This window comes from Rutidosis leptorrhynchoides, unplaced genomic scaffold, assembly GCF_046630445.1.
Source record: "Rutidosis leptorrhynchoides isolate AG116_Rl617_1_P2 unplaced genomic scaffold, CSIRO_AGI_Rlap_v1 contig43, whole genome shotgun sequence".
NCBI classification, from domain to species: Eukaryota; Viridiplantae; Streptophyta; class Magnoliopsida; order Asterales; family Asteraceae; genus Rutidosis; species Rutidosis leptorrhynchoides.
In genome coordinates this window covers 2,265-23,661 of record NW_027266661.1, presented here as the reverse complement: position 1 = coordinate 23,661, position 21,397 = coordinate 2,265, and the positions used below count along the sequence as shown (strand labels likewise).

Below are 21,397 nucleotides of genomic sequence, written 5' to 3'. Positions count from 1 at the left end.
TTTCACTTTAATTTAAATTTTTTTAATATAAATAATTAATTATTTAGTCAATCAATTTATATATATGAAATTTATGTCCAACGAACGAGACTTCGACTAATTTTTTATAAATCCTGAAATTGATATTTTAAATATTTCTTTTGTAAAAGTCTAAATTTTGAGGAGAAAAACATCAAATCATGCATGTCAAAACTCAAAATCATATGATGGTGTAAGGTAGTTAAAACAAAATTTCTACTTAGATATAGTCGATGTAATCGAGAGGATGTGGAGCAGAGCACGGTAGAAACGTAAAGGAATACGAGAATTATTATTTTTTTTATTATATACATTTGATAAATTTAAATATTAAAGTGTAAAACTCGATAGCCTTGAGGACAACATGGCACAACCTAATCAGTTTTTATAGGGATCAAGTTATATTTTTAAAAAGAAAATTTAGAGATCATTTTTAAAGATATATATAACGTGAGAACAGTAGTAGTCTTGCTATAACATATATCCTCCCGCTCCACACGTTCTGGCATGACGTTTCTATAACATTTATCCTCCCGCTCCAATATATAAAAACTTGGCATGCTTGACTCATCCAATATATACGTTTAAGTATGCGATTTTAACTATCATGTTAATCCATTATCCATGTAAGATAATTTATATTGCTCAAGGAAAAAACTTTTTTTTTTTCCAATTAGTTTCCTTCTAAATTTAACCCACATTCAGATGCGGTGCTGTTCATCTAGACCGATTGTAATCTAGTTCCAGTTCAATGTAAGCCTGTTTGCCAGCTGGTCATTAGTAATATTATCCAAATAATAATCTGGATTAAGAAGAAAGTATAGAATAAGTACCATATCTACCGAAGTAGAAAAAAAGGATTACATATTAACATAATACTGGTTTACAAGTTGAATAATGCTAGGGATAGTTACTTTTTAAACTTAATTAAAAAAAAAAAAAAAAAAAAAAAAAAAAAAAAAACCTGCTTGGTTTTAGGAATATTTACTCGTCTACATTACTATGGGCTTACTAGTTGATCTTATCCAGCATTAAATATTGCTTTAATTACCTTCATTTCCAATTTCGAAAATTATTTCCTAGCTTCTAACTATATAAATATATATACACACACTCCATAAAATCCTAATTCCTAACACACATTTTCGTGTCTAGTCTTTGGAGTTTTCGTTTTTTCTGATCTGAAAATCTGAATCTCTCTGGTTAAATTAGGCCATGGCTGGTGGATCTGTCGTTAAAAATGATGGTAGGATGTACCCCGGCAAGCTCACCCCATATGTCTTGTTCACCTGTATCGTTGCGGCCATGGGAGGGCTCATCTTCGGCTACGATATCGGAATTTCCGGTACGTTAACATTTTATACAATTCAAATCGGTGCTAGAGTTCATACTTTTCTTACAATCTTTTCAAATAATTTAACAAGACATTTCATAGTTTGTAGTTGTAGTTAATACTAAATTCTAATAATAATAATAGTAAATCACTTGATCCAAATTTTTTAAACATCTTCCAAATTGGCCCTTAAACTTATGAAATATAATAGATTCATCCCCTGGTTCCCTCCCAGAATAGTCATTTTATGTTTTCGCCGTTGGTGTTGATGTTACGATTTGATTCATGATGGATTATTTTTCCTTAACAAATAAATCGTTTGAGAATTTAACAATCTTAGAGTTTGTAGTTGTACTTGTGGTGCTAAGGTTTGAAAATAAGACACATGCAATATATATAGTTTACAAAATGATCCAGGACGGTCCTTGATTTTATGAATGTTATAGATTCGTCCAATTTAAAGCTGTTTGCAAATTTTGAATATATATAGTCCCCTCCGAGAAGAAACTGGTGTTTTCCGCCATCGGTGTTGACGTTATGATGGATTTTATTTTCTGTTTTAGGTGGTGTGACATCCATGGATTCATTCTTGAGTAAGTTCTTCCCATCTGTTTACATCAAGAAAAAGAAAGAGTCATCAACAAACCAATACTGTCAATATGACAGTGAAACACTTACACTCTTTACATCTTCTCTCTACTTGGCTGCATTGCTGGCCTCTCTGGTGGCATCCCTTGTGACCCGAAAACTCGGTCAGAAGTGGTCTATGCTGTTTGGTGGTTTGCTTTCATGGTTGGTGCTCTGTTCAATGGTTTTGCTAAAGCTGTTTGGTACCTCATTCTTGGTAGGATCTTGCTCGGTTTCGGTATTGGTTTTGCCAATCAGGTACATATTCTATTCTCTCTTTCGTACTAAATTTTATCTAGATACAAAGTGTAGTGGGATGAAATATTTTCAGGTATTTGTTATTGATAGATTTGCTATCTTATACTCCCTTCGTCTCACATTGCATGACGTTTTCTGATGCATCCAAGTATATATGTATCTAGTCAATAACTTTCACTAGATACATGTATACTTGGATTTACCTGAAAATACTAAACTTCATATATTGTGATACGGAGATAGTATTAAGATATTTCATTCTGATTATTCCAATAGGGTGTTTGCTTCCCGAGAAAAGAACATATAAAAAACTTTATGAATTTAGATTGTTTATCAATTCCTAATTTTTCTTATATGTGAGTGTTGATTTATGTTTGCAGTCTGTGCCACTTTACCTCTCCGAAATGGCTCCATCCAAGTATAGAGGTGCCTTAAACATTGTTTTCCAATTATCAATCACAATTGGAATCCTAGTAGCCAATGTGTTGAATTACTTTTTCGCAAAGATAGAAGGTGGATGGGGCTGGAGATTGAGTTTAGGTGGAGCAGTAGTACCCGCCTTAATCATTGCAATCGGGTCGGTCTTTCTACCTGACACACCTAATTCTCTAATCGAACGTGGCCAACATAAAGAAGCCAAAACGAAGCTTCTAAGAATCCGAGGCGTCGAATCCGTCGACGAGGAGTTTGACGATCTTGTTAAGGCTAGTGAACAAGCAATGCAAGTTGAACATCCTTGGAGAAACTTGTTGGAAAGGAAGTACAGGCCTCAGCTTTGTATGGCAATAATGATTCCATTCTTTCAACAACTTACCGGAATTAATGTCATCATGTTTTATGCTCCGGTCCTTTTCGATACAATCGGTTTCGAATCCGATGCGTCCTTAATGTCTGCTGTGATCACCGGAGGTGTTAATGTTCTCGCAACTTTGATTTCTATTTATGGTGTGGATAAATGGGGCAGACGGTTTTTATTCCTAGAGGGTGGAACTCAAATGCTCATATGCCAGGTAAATTATGCTAAAAAAATTATTGTTGTTATATAGAATATTTACGGATTATGACCATCTAATTTGTACGTTTAGAGTCGTGCAAATTAGAATCATGAATCGAGAAATTCTTGTGTGTATGTACTCGAATCAGATATTTCCATTTCAAGTATGTACACCTGATGCACACAAGAGTTTCTCTTTAGAATCTCTCTTCCTTAAACTGTACATTCTCTCTAGAAAATACGTAGCTTGTGCTTGTATACCATATGATTCAAATTTGTCTTAAGATTTCACCCTAGGAATATATAATGTAGGATTGTTATTGTTATATTACAAAATTCTTTACTGAAATTCTAATCTGTTGGATTCCAGATTGTCGTAGCTACGTGCATCGGAGCCAAATTCGGTGTGAGTGGTACACCAGGGGACTTGCCGAAATGGTATGCAATTGTAGTGGTCTTGTTCATCTGTGTTTATGTATCCGGATTTGCCTGGTCATGGGGTCCTCTCGGTTGGTTAGTTCCGAGTGAAATCTTCCCTCTTGAAATCCGATCAGCCGCTCAAAGTATCACCGTTTCTGTGAACATGTTCTTCACTTTCATAATAGCTCAAATCTTCTTAACGATGCTTTGCCATATGAAATTCGGCTTGTTCCTGTTTTTTGCCTTCTTCGTCCTCGTCATGACTGGATTCATCTACTTGTTCTTGCCTGAGACGAAAGGAATTCCTATCGAAGAGATGACTCAAGTGTGGAAGAAACATTGGTACTGGTCAAGGTTCTTTGACGAAGATGATGATAATTATGGTAAAGGATTGGAGTTGAGCCATGGTGGATTGAAGAATGTTTGATAAGATCTATTTTGGCGTTCATAAGGATATTATCTTCTTCATCGAGTTTTAATTTTTATTTTATGGCTAAGAACAACGATTTCGTTTTCAATTGATCTTCGTTTTTTGGGTACAATAAGCTATCTTTGTTGCAAATGCATATAATCAATAGCTCTTTTGTTCCTATTTTCCAATTAAGAACAAATATCATTTTTTTTTTCGCCTTTCGGATCTGGTAATTCTGGATACTTTTGAAGCATTTCTTGGATTTTTTTTTTTTTCTTGCGCTTTTTTTCTTAGGGTCCAACATTTTCCAAATCACTACTGTACAAAGAAACTAAAGTACACGGAATCTTATGGCTGAGTTATTAACCATCTTCCATGGATTGAAACTTGTTTGGGACTTGCGACTTCGCAACCTAGCTCTCTATAACAGATTCTCAGGGCACGCTTCATGCCATTCAGCTGCGTAACTGGCACCATCATTCCTATGCATCTGCTATTTGATGAAGAGAAAAGATAGCTCTCAACGTTCAGAATTGACTCTATGAGAATCTCCGCCGACAGACGTTTGGTCTATCATCTTAGCCGATATGGGTGGAGTTAGTTTCTTAACGGACCAGTCATTTTTTTATTTGTTTGTTGCTTCTGTTTTTCTTTTTCTTAAAAAAAAAAAAAAAAAAAAAAAAAAAAAAAAAAAAAACTAGTGAGTATTTGATAAGTGAAGAGCTCAATTCCAGTTTCATCCTCGCACATAAAATAACATACACATTAAGGACTTGAAATTACAACCGTTTTAAAACATAACTTTCCGTGTACTGCAAGCAAGGCTGTACATATACAAAACTACGAGAAATAACTCCTTCGAGGAAGAATGACTTTCATCTCAATCCTCCCTATTCTTGTCGCAAGTTGTTCTCGTCCCACCAAAATTTGGATCCCAGACCCATTCTGTTCCGTCTTGTCCCCTCACCGAAATTAATACTAGAAACACTGTACAAACTAGACTATCTCACACTTCTCAGTGATGCAGGAACACAGCGTTGATAACCTCCTTGAGATTCTTGCAACCTACGATTTTCATCTCGCCAAAATCTTGTGTTGATAAAAATTTCTCAGACGAGATTGGGACAATACATTGCTTGTATCCCAGTTTTGCCACAGTGTGAACTCTTTTTTCCATCCGTGGTATCTAAAAGATAATATAGATTAAAAAACAAAATAATATTAGAACAATACTAGGCTCTAATAATCAGAGAAATGCTTGTCAAGTAAATGGAGGAGACAAGAGACTTGCCGATCGAAGTTCACCACCAAGGCCAATTTCAGCTATGAATGCAACACCACGAGGAATAGGGAACTCCAGGAAACTGAAATAAGCCAAATTTGTGTGAATAGGCTAATTTAAAAGAAAAAAATGTGCAATTAACATATAAAATTCAAAAGGCTCAACAGAATACATAACTTTAAATATCCATACTAGTACACGACGAAAAATAATTGACGGAAAAGAATTAAAAGAGCTCGTGCCTGCTGCAAATTGCTGCTGCTATTGCGAGATCTCCAGCAGTCTCAGTCAAGAATACACCACTAACGACATTCAAAAAGATGGCCTAGGAAGGAAAACAATTTACAATTAAAAACTTATATTGATGAAAAAACTTTTAGAAAGAGAATTTTTTAGAATGAAAATCAGGGGAGGTATACAATATGTGGCAACTTACATTCTCTTGAAGCTTTAGACCAGCTTGCTTCATAAGAACCTGAAGTTTACAAGAATGTTAAGTGTGTATTATGAAAAGGAAAAAGAAAGAAATATACAATAACAAGATAATGGAAAACGTAGCTGTCTGGATGGATTGATCAAGATTTTAGGAACACGAAAATAAGGATCATGCATGCAATTCATGTGAAAAAGAGCTTAAAAAAATTACTACTTACTGAAATAATCATATCTGCTCTGCTGGGTTGGATCCCATTAACATGCCGTTTGACTGTTGACTCATTCGAGCATAGTGCCTACACAACAAATCTTAGACTTCAATCAACCAGACCACTAGCGATCCCCACTTCAAAGAATTTCTACAAGTAAATGTTAAATCAAATGGTGTTCCATGTCCATCCGGTTTCTTATACTTTGTGTATTCATTTAAGGTCCGCTGTGTAACAAAATTGAAAACTACCTTGAAAAGATAGCCAGCCTGACTGGCATGGTGCCAGAAGATGCTAAATTTATAATATAGAACCACACGATACGGTGAAATTAATATGAGAGTTACTATAAAACAAGCATGAAATTAATATAAAAATTAAAAAACAAGCATGAAAGTTACCTGAATCTCAAGAAGGAAAGTTCTGGATCCATCCATGATAACTGCTATAGCAAGTCCAGCCAAGACATCTGAATCTGCATGCTCCTCGCTTAAAATATTTCACTAGGGTTTAAAACTGCTTCCAGTCCCGATGGCAACATTTCAAACACTCCTAGCTGACAAAAAGACAAGAAAAGGGAACAAGTAAATCAAAAAATAGTCAGACTGAGAGAATTCAATTTCCCTTGTAAGAAAATGCAAGTAGGATGGCAACTAAGACAACATTGGAAGATACAAAAGCATTATAAAGCAAAAAATTCATGCTAGGGGGGTAATTTTGGACAACCATTATAGCATACCTCATCAGTAGATCCGAAACGATTTTTTACCGAACGAAGTAAACGATGAGATGAATATTTTTCTCCCTGGACAGAAGAAAGAAATAATTAGTGATAGAAGAAACCAAAATCGCCGGTTAGTTGTTAAAAAACCTCAACAGTTGACTAAGTTAATAATATAAAATTATCTATGTGCTTGGTAAAACCAAATATAGAGTACATGTTCTGTAGCAGTAACCAACTAAAAAATAAAGAAAACATTAAAAAGGTACTAACTTCCATATATAAGACAACATCCACAATGTGCTCCAAAACGCGAGGTCCTGCTATCTCTCCAGATTTTGTCACATGTCCAACCTGGAAAACACAGTGTAACGAATACTTAATATGAAATAAAGCAAACAACATCAAACACAGACAATATAAATGGTGCCTACTGATGGTTTAACAGTCACAATTAAATAATTTTGGATAGAAACGAACATAAATACTCAGGATATGAGTAAAAACTAATTGCAGTTAACAATGAATGCTCACCAGTAGAACAGGGATGTTAGTCTTCTTCGCAAAACGTAACAATGCTGACGTGCATTCCTTTACCTGTCATAGCGAAAATGGAGTCAGCACACACCATGGTCATGATCGAATAAGGTGAACTTTTCACTTGGTATAAAATAGGCGCTTGATCGTTATAGAACAGAGTTTCCAAGTACTAACAGACTCTAAACAAAAAAGAGCAGCCCACGAAGGTCTGAAACATCAATCATGTGCTATTGTATCATGTTAACGAACGCACTATTGAAAACACCAACCTGAGACAATCCACCAGCACTTCCTGTCACTCCATTAATATATACAGTCTGGATTGAATCAACAATAAGAGCCCTAGGGGAGAGAGACTGAATTTTTGCCAATATATCCTGTAAATTGAAGATAGTAAGATATCTTTAAATGGAAAGCCTCTGAAGCATAAAATAAACTGCGACATCATGTACATCTGTAAGGTATATTTTATACGAAGGCAGTGAGACCTCAATAAGTTGCTTAAATATGACATCATAAACACAGTACGTAGGGCTAAAGTTTTCATGAAAGATAGTTTTATCTCATTCATTCACCGAAGTAAATAGCATAAATCCATAATCCTGCACCTCAACATCAGTGCTTGAATATAAGAAAAGATCGTCTGCTTCTATCCCCATACGATCAGCTCTATCTCCTATTTGCTCAACACTCTGCCACAAGAAGATGAACTTAATTACATGGTGAGCAATTATTACCATTCTAAAAGTGCAAGAGTAAAAAATTTACCAGCCAAAATTAGCTTCCAGTAATAAGCCTTGTGTTATGATTTAAGTTTAGGCATTTGGTGACAACAATTCTGTACTTTGGTTCATCTTGAATATGAGTAAATTCATCAAAGTTTGAATTTCAAGCAATTGCTTGAGGGATATTTATATGAACTACTTAATTGAGGCACCTGAAAGGCTGAGACCATCCTGAGACAGGACTTTGAAAACATTTCTATGCTTACATCAAAGCAATTTTTACATATGTAATAGAATAGTAAAATACTTTGATTGGTTGGAGTCTGGCACATAAAACAACAGAAAGCATTTCCACAAATGCATCCGATTCAAATTGTTTGTTTCAACTTTCGAGTAACTAGGCACAAAGGTCTTTGATTTACTGGAAAATCTTTCTACTATGAACTCAGGTAATCGAGATGAAGTAAAGCTATGCTAAATCACAGGCGCAGAAATCGATATAGATTTAATTCAGATGAACCTCTTCACCAGACACATATACAACTGGAGCAGGTTTACCAAGATTTTTCCCTTCAGCTATCATTCCTGCCATCTTACAGATTCATAATGAGATAGAAATCAGAAGAATTTAAGATAAAGAAAGCTAAATCGATTAATGAGAATAAAACACAACTTACTTAGTGAACAGAACATTACATTAATAATCCCGGAAGATAATACGTACCTGTAACATCAGTGTGCTCTTCCCAACACCAGGATCACCACCAATCAACACCAAGGAACCTGAAAATCCAACATCAGATATGCTTTCTAAATCCCATAGATTGGAACAAATTAGACATATAACCACATCTTCACCCATAGCTATAACGCGATTGACAGTAAACGGACCTGGTACAAGGCCACCGCCAAGCACCCGAGAAACTTCATCTCCGAATGTTCCAGGCCTAACACGTCAAGCATATAAAAAATGAAAGCAATTAATATTTTAACACAAAACAAGCAATCTTAGATTCGATTCAAACAGTAACTTACAGCGGAATTCTCAATCGGACTTATTAATCCCGCGATTGACATCAGCCAACCTTGTCGGCTGGATGTCTCCCACTTTCTGTGGGAGCCAAGTTCTGACCGCATTCTCGGAAACCTCAAAACCACTAACTTTCCCACCATTCTCCGCCACAGCCGCAACTCCTTCATCGTTCCATGCTTACCACAGTTGTTACAAACACCCCACCACTTAACTTCCACGTGGCCGCAGTCGTCGCAAACCCAATCACCTTCCCGCCATTTTTCTTGCTCCTCTTGGAATTAAACGCCACGTTCCATGTCAGGGGAGTGAGGCTTTCCGGGGCAGGATCATGGTCAAAAGACCAAGCTCGAGTGGCAGTATCGACCTTTTCAGAATCAGTAGAGAAGCCACCAGAGGAGGAGGGTGGTTGTTGTTCTTGTGCTTCGGATAAATGGATTTGGCGGGAAAATTGGCGGGGAAATGAATTGAGGTTAGGGGTTTTGAGGAAGCTTATTCTATGGGTTTGATAACAGAGTGTTCTTAGGGATTTCATGTCTGAAAATTGAACTTGCATATCACAATGAAGATGGAGGGTTTTGTTAGGGTTTTAGTATATGTAAACGTAATTACACATTTTTTATAACAAAAATTAGGGATTTTGCTCATGAACAACCCGGGAAAAAGAAGTACTATAGAGAAAGAGACGCTCTTGAAATTCTAAAATACCTCTCATTACACTAAACTCTTAAAAATTTGACGAAACATCCTTGAGCTTCTTTCAGTTACCAACTCCTTCCCTAAAAATTTGTATAATGATGGTCCCTGTCTAGACATTTACCCTGACCCGGTCAAACTCAGAACCGTCAAAACTCACCCCGGACCTGTAGGGTTTCGGATCAAGGCTGGGTCGAAAAATTGACGCATAATCTTTAGGGTTTAAAACCCTAAACACATGATCCGACGGGTTGATACTATGTGGCACTTTTGATGATGTGGATGAATGCGAGCACGTGTCAAAATTCGATGAAGTGGACAAATTTTAAGCGACATGTGTCATACAAATTGACACGTGGACGAATTAAAAATTGACACGCATCATAGAAGTGACATGTGGACCCGTTGACCGATCTCGTCGGGTCATTGAAAAATACCGTGTTTTATGATCCGGACCTGACCCGGCCGTGGCCATCTCTACTCCTATACACATCAAGTTTCGTATAATGAAATTTGTTTTTGGTTCGCTTCAAGTGTCGTTTAATAAAATTTGTACATATTTGAGTTATTCTTACCGTTTTATCCTTATATTAATTTCAAATTTCAAATATAATTACTCTATTTGCATAAATATTTATGGCTTTAGAAGAATAATAAAAACATATATATATAAAAAAAAATTTATCATTAATTATTTCTTTTAAAATTCGCAACTTTCATTACATAATACTTGAAGTGGACGGAGGGAATATATTTTTTATTACAATTACTACTACCAATAAACTAATCATCCAATTGGATTTGTGGTTTCATTCTAAATCATCGAGAGTTACGTTGTAAAGAGATGAGTGTAAATATATTTTCTCATTTCATTTTAGATGAGTTAACAAATAGGTTAGGATGTTTCCTTATCTTTTGGTGAACATGAAAGTACAATTAATAAAATTGCGAGAAATTCACTTATATAATGCTATATAAGCATGCATGGAAAGCCAAAAGAAAAATAGAGTTAGGTTTCGGATAATATCAATAACAGCCAGACTCTAAATAGTTGTCATGATGCCAAGATCAAGAGCTAATTTCATTCCCATTTCGAAAGCTTTTGCTTTCCTGTGGATCACGTCAAGAACTCCATCAACAAAAGTAGCCTGACAGTAAAGCGTTCGTCCAAAGGAGTCTTGAAAGATGGCTCCAAGACCAATCTTGTATAGCTTGGTATATATCACGCCATCACTATTGATTTTGAAGATGTCATCCGGAGGTTTTGTCCATTTAATGATAGTGGTCGTGATTGGAGAGTAGCGTGGTGTGGTCTGGTTTGCCAAAAAGTCTTCCAGCCAAGAGATCACATTTGAATACAAAATTGAAGGGATGCTACATTTGTGATTGAACACCGCATCATTCCATTTTTTTCAAATCGCCCAAAGGGCTACGTTAAAAGGATCCCGACTTGATGGGAGTAGTGAGGTCGATATTCTCAAGTAACAATTAAGAAAATTTTCGTTTCGAAAACCTAAGATATCTAGCGAGGGGATGAAAGACCTCCACAATAGGTTTGCCCAAAAGCATTCCAAAAAATGTGGGCCATGTTTTCCAAACCAATACCACAACACAAGACAAATTGGGTTAGTGCTCATACCTCTATTCAGAAGTTGATCAGCACTTGAGAGACTAGTGTCCAAAATGCCATAGAAAACTTGACTCTCGGCAACTATTTTAAGTTTCCCTACCACATCCTAGAACTCAATCGAAACGGGGGAGTCTTCGTGAATGGATCTTAAGTATAAGGAGTGTTGTTTTTGCTCGAAACTTCATGAAGAAGTGGAGTGTTCCATTCCCCGGTGCCAGGCCTAAAGAGTTGGGAAACTCTTGCGAGCCCTAATCGGCAGCTAGAGGATATTGTTGGAGTGTGATTTAAAATCCATTTTGTCTCTAAAAAGATGGATAATTTCTCCATTACCAAGTTTAAAATTAAGATATTCCAAATAGAAATCATTGAACAACCAACCAAAATGGCCGGTGCACGTAAAATGTTGTTAGAACCATACATCTTACTCCTTCCGTATCACAACTAGATATATGAATATTTGAATGAACATAAAAATAAAAAATCATCATCTCACAATAATTGTGAGATGGGGGTGGTATATTTTTATTAGCTTCAACCACTTATATATGACCAAAAAAGCTATAACTATATTGAGTATATCTCACTGTTTCATTACAGAGTTCAGAAGATTATTCACAAACGCCCTTCACAGCTTGCAACCATTTTTTCTTTGTGAACAAATATTTAAATACACTATACTAGTACAATGTGTTCTTGCTCATATAGTTACGCTACTCTCTTGGTTCGTATGACCATTCTCCTTTGGGGTTTCTGAATCTTCCTTATTCTCGGCCTCCTTGGCATCCAAGAAACTCGGCTGATTTGTCGATGACAGCAGCCTTGCCCCACATCCTGTCTGTTATCACCACTTTATTCTGCTTCTCCGTAATCCGCTGCACCAAGAAACAACATTCAGTACAGTCTCTTTGATTAAAATTTGATAAATCCCCCTACAATTTACTCTAATCTATGATTTGCCCTTGACTTTTTAAATTCGTGTTTTTCCCTCCTTAAACGATAAAGTTGGTGAGAACTTACGTAAAATGGAATGTAAGTATGTCTGCCGTTAACAAGTCCGATTGTGAAACCGGTGTAGCCTGCCATGGCTCCATGAATGGCACTTTGAGCGAGGAGAGTGCAGTACACATTATCCGAGGCATTACTTGGGATTGCACGGATCATGTAAGTTGGATCTACAAATTACAAGCATAATATTGTTCTTTAATCACGATTTCCATTGCATATATGACCATTAACTAGCTCAACAAATAATATGTGTGCTTAGCCAACTTACCGATATATTTGAGATTAAGTGTCATCTTTTTTGCTTTGAAGTGATCCTGAAGTCACAAAAATTTAACCGCTTATAATGTAATTAAACTTCAAAACCTATACAATAGCAATTGAGAAAGGGAGCGTTTGTTACACGGAACAAGACAAATCGAGACAAAGCAAAACAAGAGTATAATAGTCACTATCCTTAAGAAAATCGAATACAAAAAATTTAGTAACAATTTTGAAAATTTTAGGGATAATGACTACTGTAACTCTATTTTATGTTGTCCCATCTGTATAAGAAACGCTCCCTAATTATCATTATGATGATTCTATGTTCTTAATTATAGTTGGGTACCTTGATCTTCTGAGATATCCAAAGTCCAACATCTTGAAGAAGCTTGTTTCCGGAAGCATCTTCCTGGTGCATATTACGCAAACTCTCGGAAAGAAGGTCTTGTCAGCGCCTTCTGCTATAACAATAACCATGTGGCCATTTTCTTTCAAACTCTTCTCGATATATTCAAACAGTCCACCAGGCCCTTCCAGATAAAAGGGCGATTCTGGAATTAAACAGCAGTCCACGTCCCGGCTTGCCAGTGTTGCATACATGCAATGAATCCTGTTAATTTGTTCGTCAAGAAATATATTTCTAAGTATAACTAATCATTCAATTGAAAACTTGCAACATAAGTAAAATCAAAGATGTAAGAACTTTGAATCTTACCACTATATCTTCCCATCAATTTAACTAGACCGATACAATTCTCGCTACTTTCTGATTCGACGTGAGCCGCATTTATCCTCGCTGAGCCTCCTCGACGGCGGAATCAAAACCAAATGACTTGTCAATAACCTGCAAAAACCATATAAAGTGATAATGTGAAAAACAGTACTTAGCCACATGATTTTCAACGTTTTGTAAACCAAAATGGAAATGTACCGGAATGTCGTTGTCGATGGTTTTCGGAATACCCACAACAGAAACTTTCAAACCACGCCTTCGGATTTCCTGCATCCACAACACTAATTAAAAACAACATAATCATAAGATCTAAAAATGTTAAATATACTACAAAATCGCTTACCTCAAAAATCACAGAAGCCCCTTTTTGAGTTCCATCCTCCAATAATATATACCTGAAAATTTAATGGACGGAAAGTAATTACCAAATTTGCTAGTTTAGAGAAAAAGAATGAAATAAGATTAGCAGAAACATACTAGACACAATAATGTCTATATAGACCTGATTAATTCCTCTATCTTGTATGCTATCGACAATTTTAGAAAGTTCGTAGCCTCCTCGAGATGTACCAAGGATGGTGCCACCACGTTTATGAATATCATTCACAACTTTTGGGGTTAAAGGGATTGTGTTTCGAGCATAGAAACCTCTGTAACCACCCTATACAGATAAATGAAACAATACACATTTTTAGTCAAGATGCAAACTTTATGGTCAAATTTAGTCAAACTTATGAATGAAGATTGACTGAAGCAGTAACTTTTAATTTACCTCGATCCCAAGTACTCTGTGGACGCCATACATGTAGTATAAACCACAGACAATTTCACGGATCACTGTATTGAGACCAGGACAAAGTCCACCACATGTTACTATGCACGCGTGAACTTCATCGGATTGGAAATATATCTGAAATTTGTTTGATAAAATTACCAAAATATAATAGAAAGAAAAATCATATTTCGAAATTGATTGATGGAAATGAAAACCTTTTGACGAGGTCCTGCACGTCTAAAATGTGTTCCTCTTGGACTATCTTTGTGGACAACTATCTACACATCGAACAAATGCTCTTAATGAATTTAATTCGCTATTAATATTCATCAAAAAGAAAAAAGACGCTATTAATGATATGAACTTTAGATTAATTTTTCCATTTTAGAAGTAAAAAATGGAGACAATTAAGCTAAGGAAATACATTTTGTGCTACTGTATCATCCATGTCCACGAAATACTGCCTGGAAAAGGGGAAAAAAAACAATCATTCAGTAAAGAAATTAAAACAAGAAACGATTTTTACTGATAAAAAAAACAACATTTTTTAAGCAAATAAAAACTTACTTCACGACTGAATATGAAGGATTATCTTGCAATGGATTGGGATAAGTCTGCAAATTTCAAGTTAACACACAAAAATTTAGTTTATATTATTAATACATTTAGTCTCTTAAAAATAAAAAAATAAAAAATATACTCCCTCATCACTAATTAACTGTCATCACTAATTAACTGTCATTTTTTAAATCATTTTTTAAATTATATAAAAAACAGGACAATTAATTACTCCGTCTCAAATTAATTATTGGTTTTCCTATGTAAATTATTTAAGATACGAGACACTTAATTAGTGAGTTAGTATAATATGGAAAGTTGACAATAAAAATTAAGTAATTCTACAAATTAAATGAGAAAGAAAGAACAAGGGGGGTTTGGTAAAGTTACAGGGAGGTCAGGTATGTAATCTGACAAGTGAGGAACATCTTCAAGAACGTAACCAAATTCACCGGAGACGACTTTCTTGGGTCCGGTAGTAGGAGTGTTGTTGTTCGAAATTCCCATACTGTCCTTGTTTGGAGAGACGACGAGGTCCTTGACGAAACGTGGATGGACCTGATTGGTTGTGGGATGATGAGGAGTACTGTATGAGTTTGTAGGGTCGAAGCAGCGGAACTTTGGGATGGAGAGGGAAGCAGAGCTAGAAATGGTTGTGTGATGAGTATTGTTTGATTTGGAAGAAGAAGAGTCCATTGGAATTGTCGTCGAGCTTTGTGTGCTAATGAGTAAGTAACGGTTTGTGGATGGGAGTATTTGTAGCCGTTGATTTCGACATGGTTGGTTGGACGGTCGTGATTTTAATTAATAATGGAAGCTGAGAAAGTGACCATTATAGAAAGAAATAAAGTATTTGGTCATGGGAGATGACGGCAGTAACCGGAAATAAAGGTTGAACGATGACGTGGCATAATGGATGTGTAATGTTTTCTCTCGTCTCGTGATAATCGACAAATTTTGTTGTTGAGAGATCTCGTGTGTGTGATAATTAGGTGTAAATCATTCGGTCCAGCCGACGCCCAAGAAATTGATTCTAATATCATCTATACTTACTCTAAACCTATTTTCCAGATTAGGATATCTTCGGAGGATATCTAAATCAATCAAGACGGATTATATTCCAGACACAAGACGAAATTATTCTAAAATTCTAGATTAATAGATTGATTTATAAATAATAATCTTTGGTCTTAATAACTCATCATGCCGTACTCTAAAAAATTTAAATTCGAAGAAATTAAAAATTTCCACATGCGTGACATAAATACACTTGATTAATTTTAAGAGCATGGCAAATGACTGGTGATTTATGTCTCATGACACTTGCACATTCGTCAATAACCATGGCCTTAAGCGTAATCATTGATTAAACTTTTAACGTAATTAATTAGATTAGTTAAGCTGTCGCTGTTACAAAAAATAAACGAAGCTATTAAAGGATGCATTATTTACATTTACAGTATGTATAATAATGTATATTGGTTGTCGATGACGTCTTAGATTTTAATCATTTTTACAATATTTAAATCCATTAGTTTATAAAAGAACCATTACAATATTATCTTAAAATACTACATGGAAAATATTACTATTTTTATGGATACAAATGTGTTATTATGATGCATTGTTCGTTAAGTTTATACTACTTACTTTATATGATATATATATATTCTATCTCCCCAAAAGTCTCAGGTTGTGATATTCAAGAAAATTCGTATCATCAGCTCCGAGCAGTGGTATGGTATTCCTGTTCCATTGTTTGTCAAACAAGACAGTACGTAGTTTGTTTCCAACGAAACCACTTAAGATGTACCATGTTTGATTGTTGGTCAAACAAGGCAGCCTTTGTTTGTTTGTGTAACAAGGAAAATCTTAGCTTAACTATCACATGTAACTAAGCATGTTGCCTCGTTATGGATTTTATAGTGTTATTTATTTCCTTAATTTCTAAACAATCGATTTCTACAAACCTGCCTTCTATATTAAAATAAATAAATAAATTAGTACTTGACTAGAGTGGCAATACCAGTCAATAAATTAGTAATTCGTATAAAGTTTAAATTGTGGAATGTAGCAAAATTTCAACTTGAGCATGGCAGGGTGAAAAGTCGATTGTTGCTTGATGTATACGTTAAATGTTTTGAATATTTTGTTGGATAGATATTTAGTTATTGTGAGATCAATGTTCTTAAGAAAATAATGTCCCCATTATATTGCTACTTCGTTTTTGGACAATTTTCCTCCAGAATTTTACAAACACGTCTTGAGAATTAAATCTGCAAAACTTCAATTCTCACCACATAACAAGGAGGAAAGAAATCTTTATTTTAAAAGAATATGCTGAGTATAATATATGTCCAAATAAAATGAAGCATCACTTTTATATATAGGCAAGTATGAGAAGATATACAACTGTTTATTTTATTTTTGAAAATACATATTTTCAAAATAATTTACTATTTTCGGATTTTCTCTTATGCTTGAACCCAACTTTGGTTCAACAATTTTTGGGTCAAATGAACTCTTTTTGGTCGAATTTTATATCAAAAAAAACATTAAGATGTCTAGTTTCATAATATATAAACCAATTTCAAAACTATGTCCATTTATCCGTAACAGTTTTCAAACCGCATATGGTTTGCAGAATCTCTAGTTTCCTGAATTCTTGTACTAACCTTTTATGTTTTAAATAATCAATGGTTTAAAACCATTTGATATACAATGCCTTTAACTTACATAACAATCCTAATTTCTTGTGGTTAATGTAACATAAATTAATCACTAACAAACCATAATTTCCAACACAATATATCGTGGCCAAAACAATTAGTGATTTTAGATAGATTGTATTCATTTTCCATTCTATTTTTATTTTCTTAGATTATTGACCAAAAGGAAATAAAATTATTATAGATTGTCATTTCAAAGAGAAATGATTGTGATAGAGACTTAATAATTTAGAAATTAATATAGTGACTCATAATATGATTTAATATTTTAATTTTCTTTATTTTAAAATTATTTAAATAAAATCAAAATTTTAGATTTTCTACGCTACATGTCATCGTATGAAGAGTCGCTATATTAAATCTCTATATCGAGCATTACTCTATTTCGAAATCAAATATTATATATGTTTCGACAAGATTCGAAACTAGTCAGAAGATGGAGAGCACGCGCCTCTTTCCGATCAGTCTTCGAGTTAGCTTTCGAATTAAGGACATAATGGCGGGAGAAGTATTTTGAACGTCTACGGCCTATTCGGGCCTAGCGAGGCTCACCATGAAGCTGAGCGGCTACGTGGTGGATCTCAAGTCTAGAGAGGGAAGTGTCCGACTTCTAGAGAGAGAGTGTAAGTGCCATTAATCTCTTATGTGTCTCTAAACGTAAGTTTTGGCTTACTTTGGACATATGAGGGGGGTCTTTATATAGGGGAGACCTTTAGGTTTGACTTGGACCGTCAGTGTTGAAAGCGACTTGTACAGTTGTGAGGTCGTAGGTCTCATCGGCTTTCGGCTCTTTGGCCTCTTCGGGAGGGCGAGGCCGGCGGTGTCCGTGCCCCCGGGCGTGTAGCTCTCAAAGGGACAGAGCCACTGCACGTACCTGGCTGATTCCAGTAGGAGGGACCTACGACGACACGGTCCAAATTACCTAAAAGCCCCCATGCCATAACACTTGCCCCCTTTCTTGCAGGAGAGCGACGGTCTCGTGGAAGAAATATAGCTCGTCGTGGGCTTTTATTGGACTCGTGGATCTCGTTCAAGTCTGGAGTCGTATCATTTTACTTCGGTTGTGTCTGTTTGGCATAGGCCTTAGCCTTGCCCCGATCGATGTGCCCTCAAGCCTCTGTCGGCATGAGCGTCTTAGTCTTCGACTTCGCTCGACTTCTCTTGGGAAGGAGTCGGTCTTCAAATTTTGAGTTTTGCCTTTTCCGCCTTAAGGGGAAGGTTGTTCGTCTTCTGTTGTGTGAAAAGACTTCTTTTGAGATGCTTTTTGTGAGTCCAGCGGTCTTTTTCCCAATTATCATTAATGTGGCAACTGAGAGGACGTCTCCTTTAGCCATTTTTTGATAGGCAAAAGGATTTTTCACGAAACGAGGGAATGTTAGTGCATGATTTGCTGACGTGGCGAGTGTTCACTAAACCGAGGCATCTCTTCTTCTTCGGACTTTAAGTATTTGTTATCACATTTCCAGTTGTTGCTATAAATAGTCTTCTTTATCGTCATTTTCTCTTCATCTTTAGAGCTTTAGTCTTCGCCATTTCTAGTGAGAGATAGCGAGGGAGCCGATTATGTCTTCAGATCTTAGGTTTAGGGCTCCCTTTTCATTTCTTCTCCTTCGGCCTCATCTTCTTTCTTTCTTTAGAATATAGTCATGTCTCAAAGGCAGTCTGTTCAAGGCTTCAAATCGTCTTCTAGCGGATCTGTACTGGGTCGTGTCTCTAGGGATCTAGGTGGGCGGGACGCTCTCAAAAGCTTTTAGTAGCCACCGCTTATGAGGCGAGAGGGGAAAAGCTTTCTTTAGCCCCTTACTGATCTGCTGGGGTGGTGCCTAGGTCGGCGAGGGGGACGCCGGAGCCGAGGCTGATGGAGTCTTCTTCTAGGCTTGAGAGGCCGAGGAGTCGAGGAGGACTGACTCCGAGCGGTTATTGAGAATAGGTACGACTTTGTCCATTCCTTCGCCTTGTTATGATGCCGACAATTGTGAGCGGGTGTTACGGCTGATGACTATGCGGGTTCTAAGAGCGGAATCGGAAGCCTGGGTGGCCCGTCTCACGGGGGATTGATTTGGGGGATACCATTCTTAGCGGGCATTCGGGAGTCCGACGCATTGTCAACTTCTTCTAACCAAACCAAGCATACGGGAGTTACGCGAGTTCGCCTACTCCCAAGAACTAAGCTGGAGATCGCGTGGGGTTTGTCCTCTATATCGACGCGGTTGGGCTTATTTCTTGGTTGTGCAGAGCGAATTCGACTGCTTTCATCTTTCGGGGAGCTATGGAAGGTCAAGGGTGTCATCACATTTTACCGCCTACGGGGTTCGACTCCTATTCCGATTTCGAGACCAATGTTGGGCTAGAAGTCGACCTCCATAGACAGGTAATGGGAGGCAGCCTCGGCATCTGGGTGATGGAGCTGAGGAGATCTTCATTTGGAGAGAGTGTTCAGATCTACCATCCTGTTGGCTCGATTATAAATCGGGCCTAGTGGTTGAGGTCTGGGAGATAGACGAGCCCGTTAAGATGGAAGATCTCGACGTTCTTTTGGTGGGAAGCTAAGGAGTCTCGTGGCCTGCGCTTTTTTGGCATAGTGCTTAATTGTTTTTCCCGTATCTTCGATTCTTAATTTGTTTCTGATTGTATGGGAGATTGTAATTCTTCTCTTTTGATTATACAGCTGGTAAAGCTATGGAGCTGATGATGCCCCGGTGGCTGTCGCTCTCCCCAAGACGGTCGATGACTTTTTCGGGGAAAGAAGGAAAATAAAATTATATGGCTCGGATAGAGAACTTCCATCTAGTGTTTCCCGAGGTAAGAGGAGGTGGCTTTCCCCTTCCTCAATTCGTTATGAAGCCGTAGGGACCAAACCGAAGGTGGGCACGGTCAAGGCCGTGGAGCCGAGGGTGAGTTTTCTCTAGAAGGCGGCGATTAGACTGGTGTCAGGCAAGGCCAACAAAGAGTGCCAGCTTCCTCAGGGCGCGCTTAGTATTACTTCCTTGAAAGATAATATGCACTTAGCAACTGAGCAGACAGTCAAGGCCATAGCTGACGATGACCGGATATACTTAGGAGCCAAGAGGCTGCAGGAAGTAGTGGATGGCATTTTTAGCCATAATAAATTGGTAAGTATCTCCCTTCCCTATCCTTCATTCCTTATCTTCTCTTTGTGTTATTGGTGGTCAGGTTATTCACTTCGTTTGGCGTCTATTTCTTCAGTCCGCCCATAATGATCGGGAGTTGCTCAGGAGGTATGAAGAGCAATAACGGGCTCTTCAGGTTGCTCAAAAGGAATCAATGGAATTTAAGAAAGAGCTAGCTGACAAGTAGATCCCGTCTCGAAGATGTGGAGGAGCAGCTCCGCCTTGCTTTGGATAGGGTGGAGGATCTCGAGGGAGAGAACAAACACCTGAGCGAGAAGCTAGAGGAGATAGAGGAAAATGCTGACGAGATCGTGGCTAAGTATCGGCACTTAGAGGATGTTGCCAATGATGCCTCTTACTTCACCGATGAACGCTCTGATTCTTACATGACCCAAGTGTTTAGTGAGGCCGTAGCTGCTATGCAGGGTATGTACCCGAATGTGGATCTTGCTGGGAAGTTCTGTCATGAGACGGATCAGAGAAGCTAGACCAAGTAAGAAAGGAGAAAGGCTGAGGCCGAAGCTTGAGAATTTGCCGATTCTCTTCTCTATCAGGAGGATGGAGGCTCTTGTCGAGTTCCTACTTCACCTAAAAATGCGTCCAGTCTACTTTCTTCGTGATGCCCATATTTAGGGTTTAGGGTTCCTCATACGTTTTGGCCAGCGACCGTTTCTTTTTATCATCTTTCCTGGCTTGCGCGCCATAGATGTCGGCCAGTCGGCCTTGAAGATATCAAATTTTATAATTTGCCTCGTCGGGGTTTTTGACTCTATGAATGCAACAACTAATCTATATGTGTTTTTGCACTTTTTTTTTGAGTTTTTTCTTGACTTTTGGAGCTATCTGTCTGAGGCCGGCTCATAGCTTTCGGCATC

The 21,397-nt window shown here is 37.1% G+C and overlaps 2 protein-coding genes and 1 pseudogene across 2 annotated transcripts; 1 reads left to right on the top strand and 2 right to left on the bottom strand.

Annotated features, from left to right (window-relative positions):
- The first annotated feature begins 1,233 nt into the window (after positions 1–1,233).
- On the top strand, positions 1,234–4,077 carry LOC139883637 (sugar transport protein 1-like). Its single transcript, XM_071867790.1, is given in 5 exon segments — positions 1,234–1,363; positions 1,915–2,130; positions 2,133–2,236; positions 2,617–3,246; positions 3,601–4,077. Coding segments are annotated over 5 exon segments (1,557 nt in total).
- Positions 4,078–4,679: 602 nt separating this feature from the next.
- LOC139883642 (uncharacterized) lies at positions 4,680–9,539 on the bottom strand. The gene is given in 20 exon segments (XM_071867793.1): positions 4,680–4,718; positions 5,096–5,248; positions 5,354–5,426; positions 5,587–5,669; positions 5,781–5,819; positions 5,998–6,075; positions 6,390–6,481; positions 6,484–6,544; positions 6,728–6,793; positions 6,983–7,063; positions 7,244–7,306; positions 7,519–7,626; positions 7,858–7,941; positions 8,495–8,566; positions 8,699–8,757; positions 8,866–8,921; positions 9,010–9,022; positions 9,025–9,160; positions 9,163–9,276; positions 9,372–9,539. Coding segments are annotated over 20 exon segments (1,638 nt in total).
- Positions 9,540–10,743: 1,204 nt separating this feature from the next.
- On the bottom strand, positions 10,744–15,358 carry LOC139883641 (ATP-dependent 6-phosphofructokinase 3-like; annotated as a pseudogene).
- Positions 15,359–21,397: the final 6,039 nt, after the last annotated feature.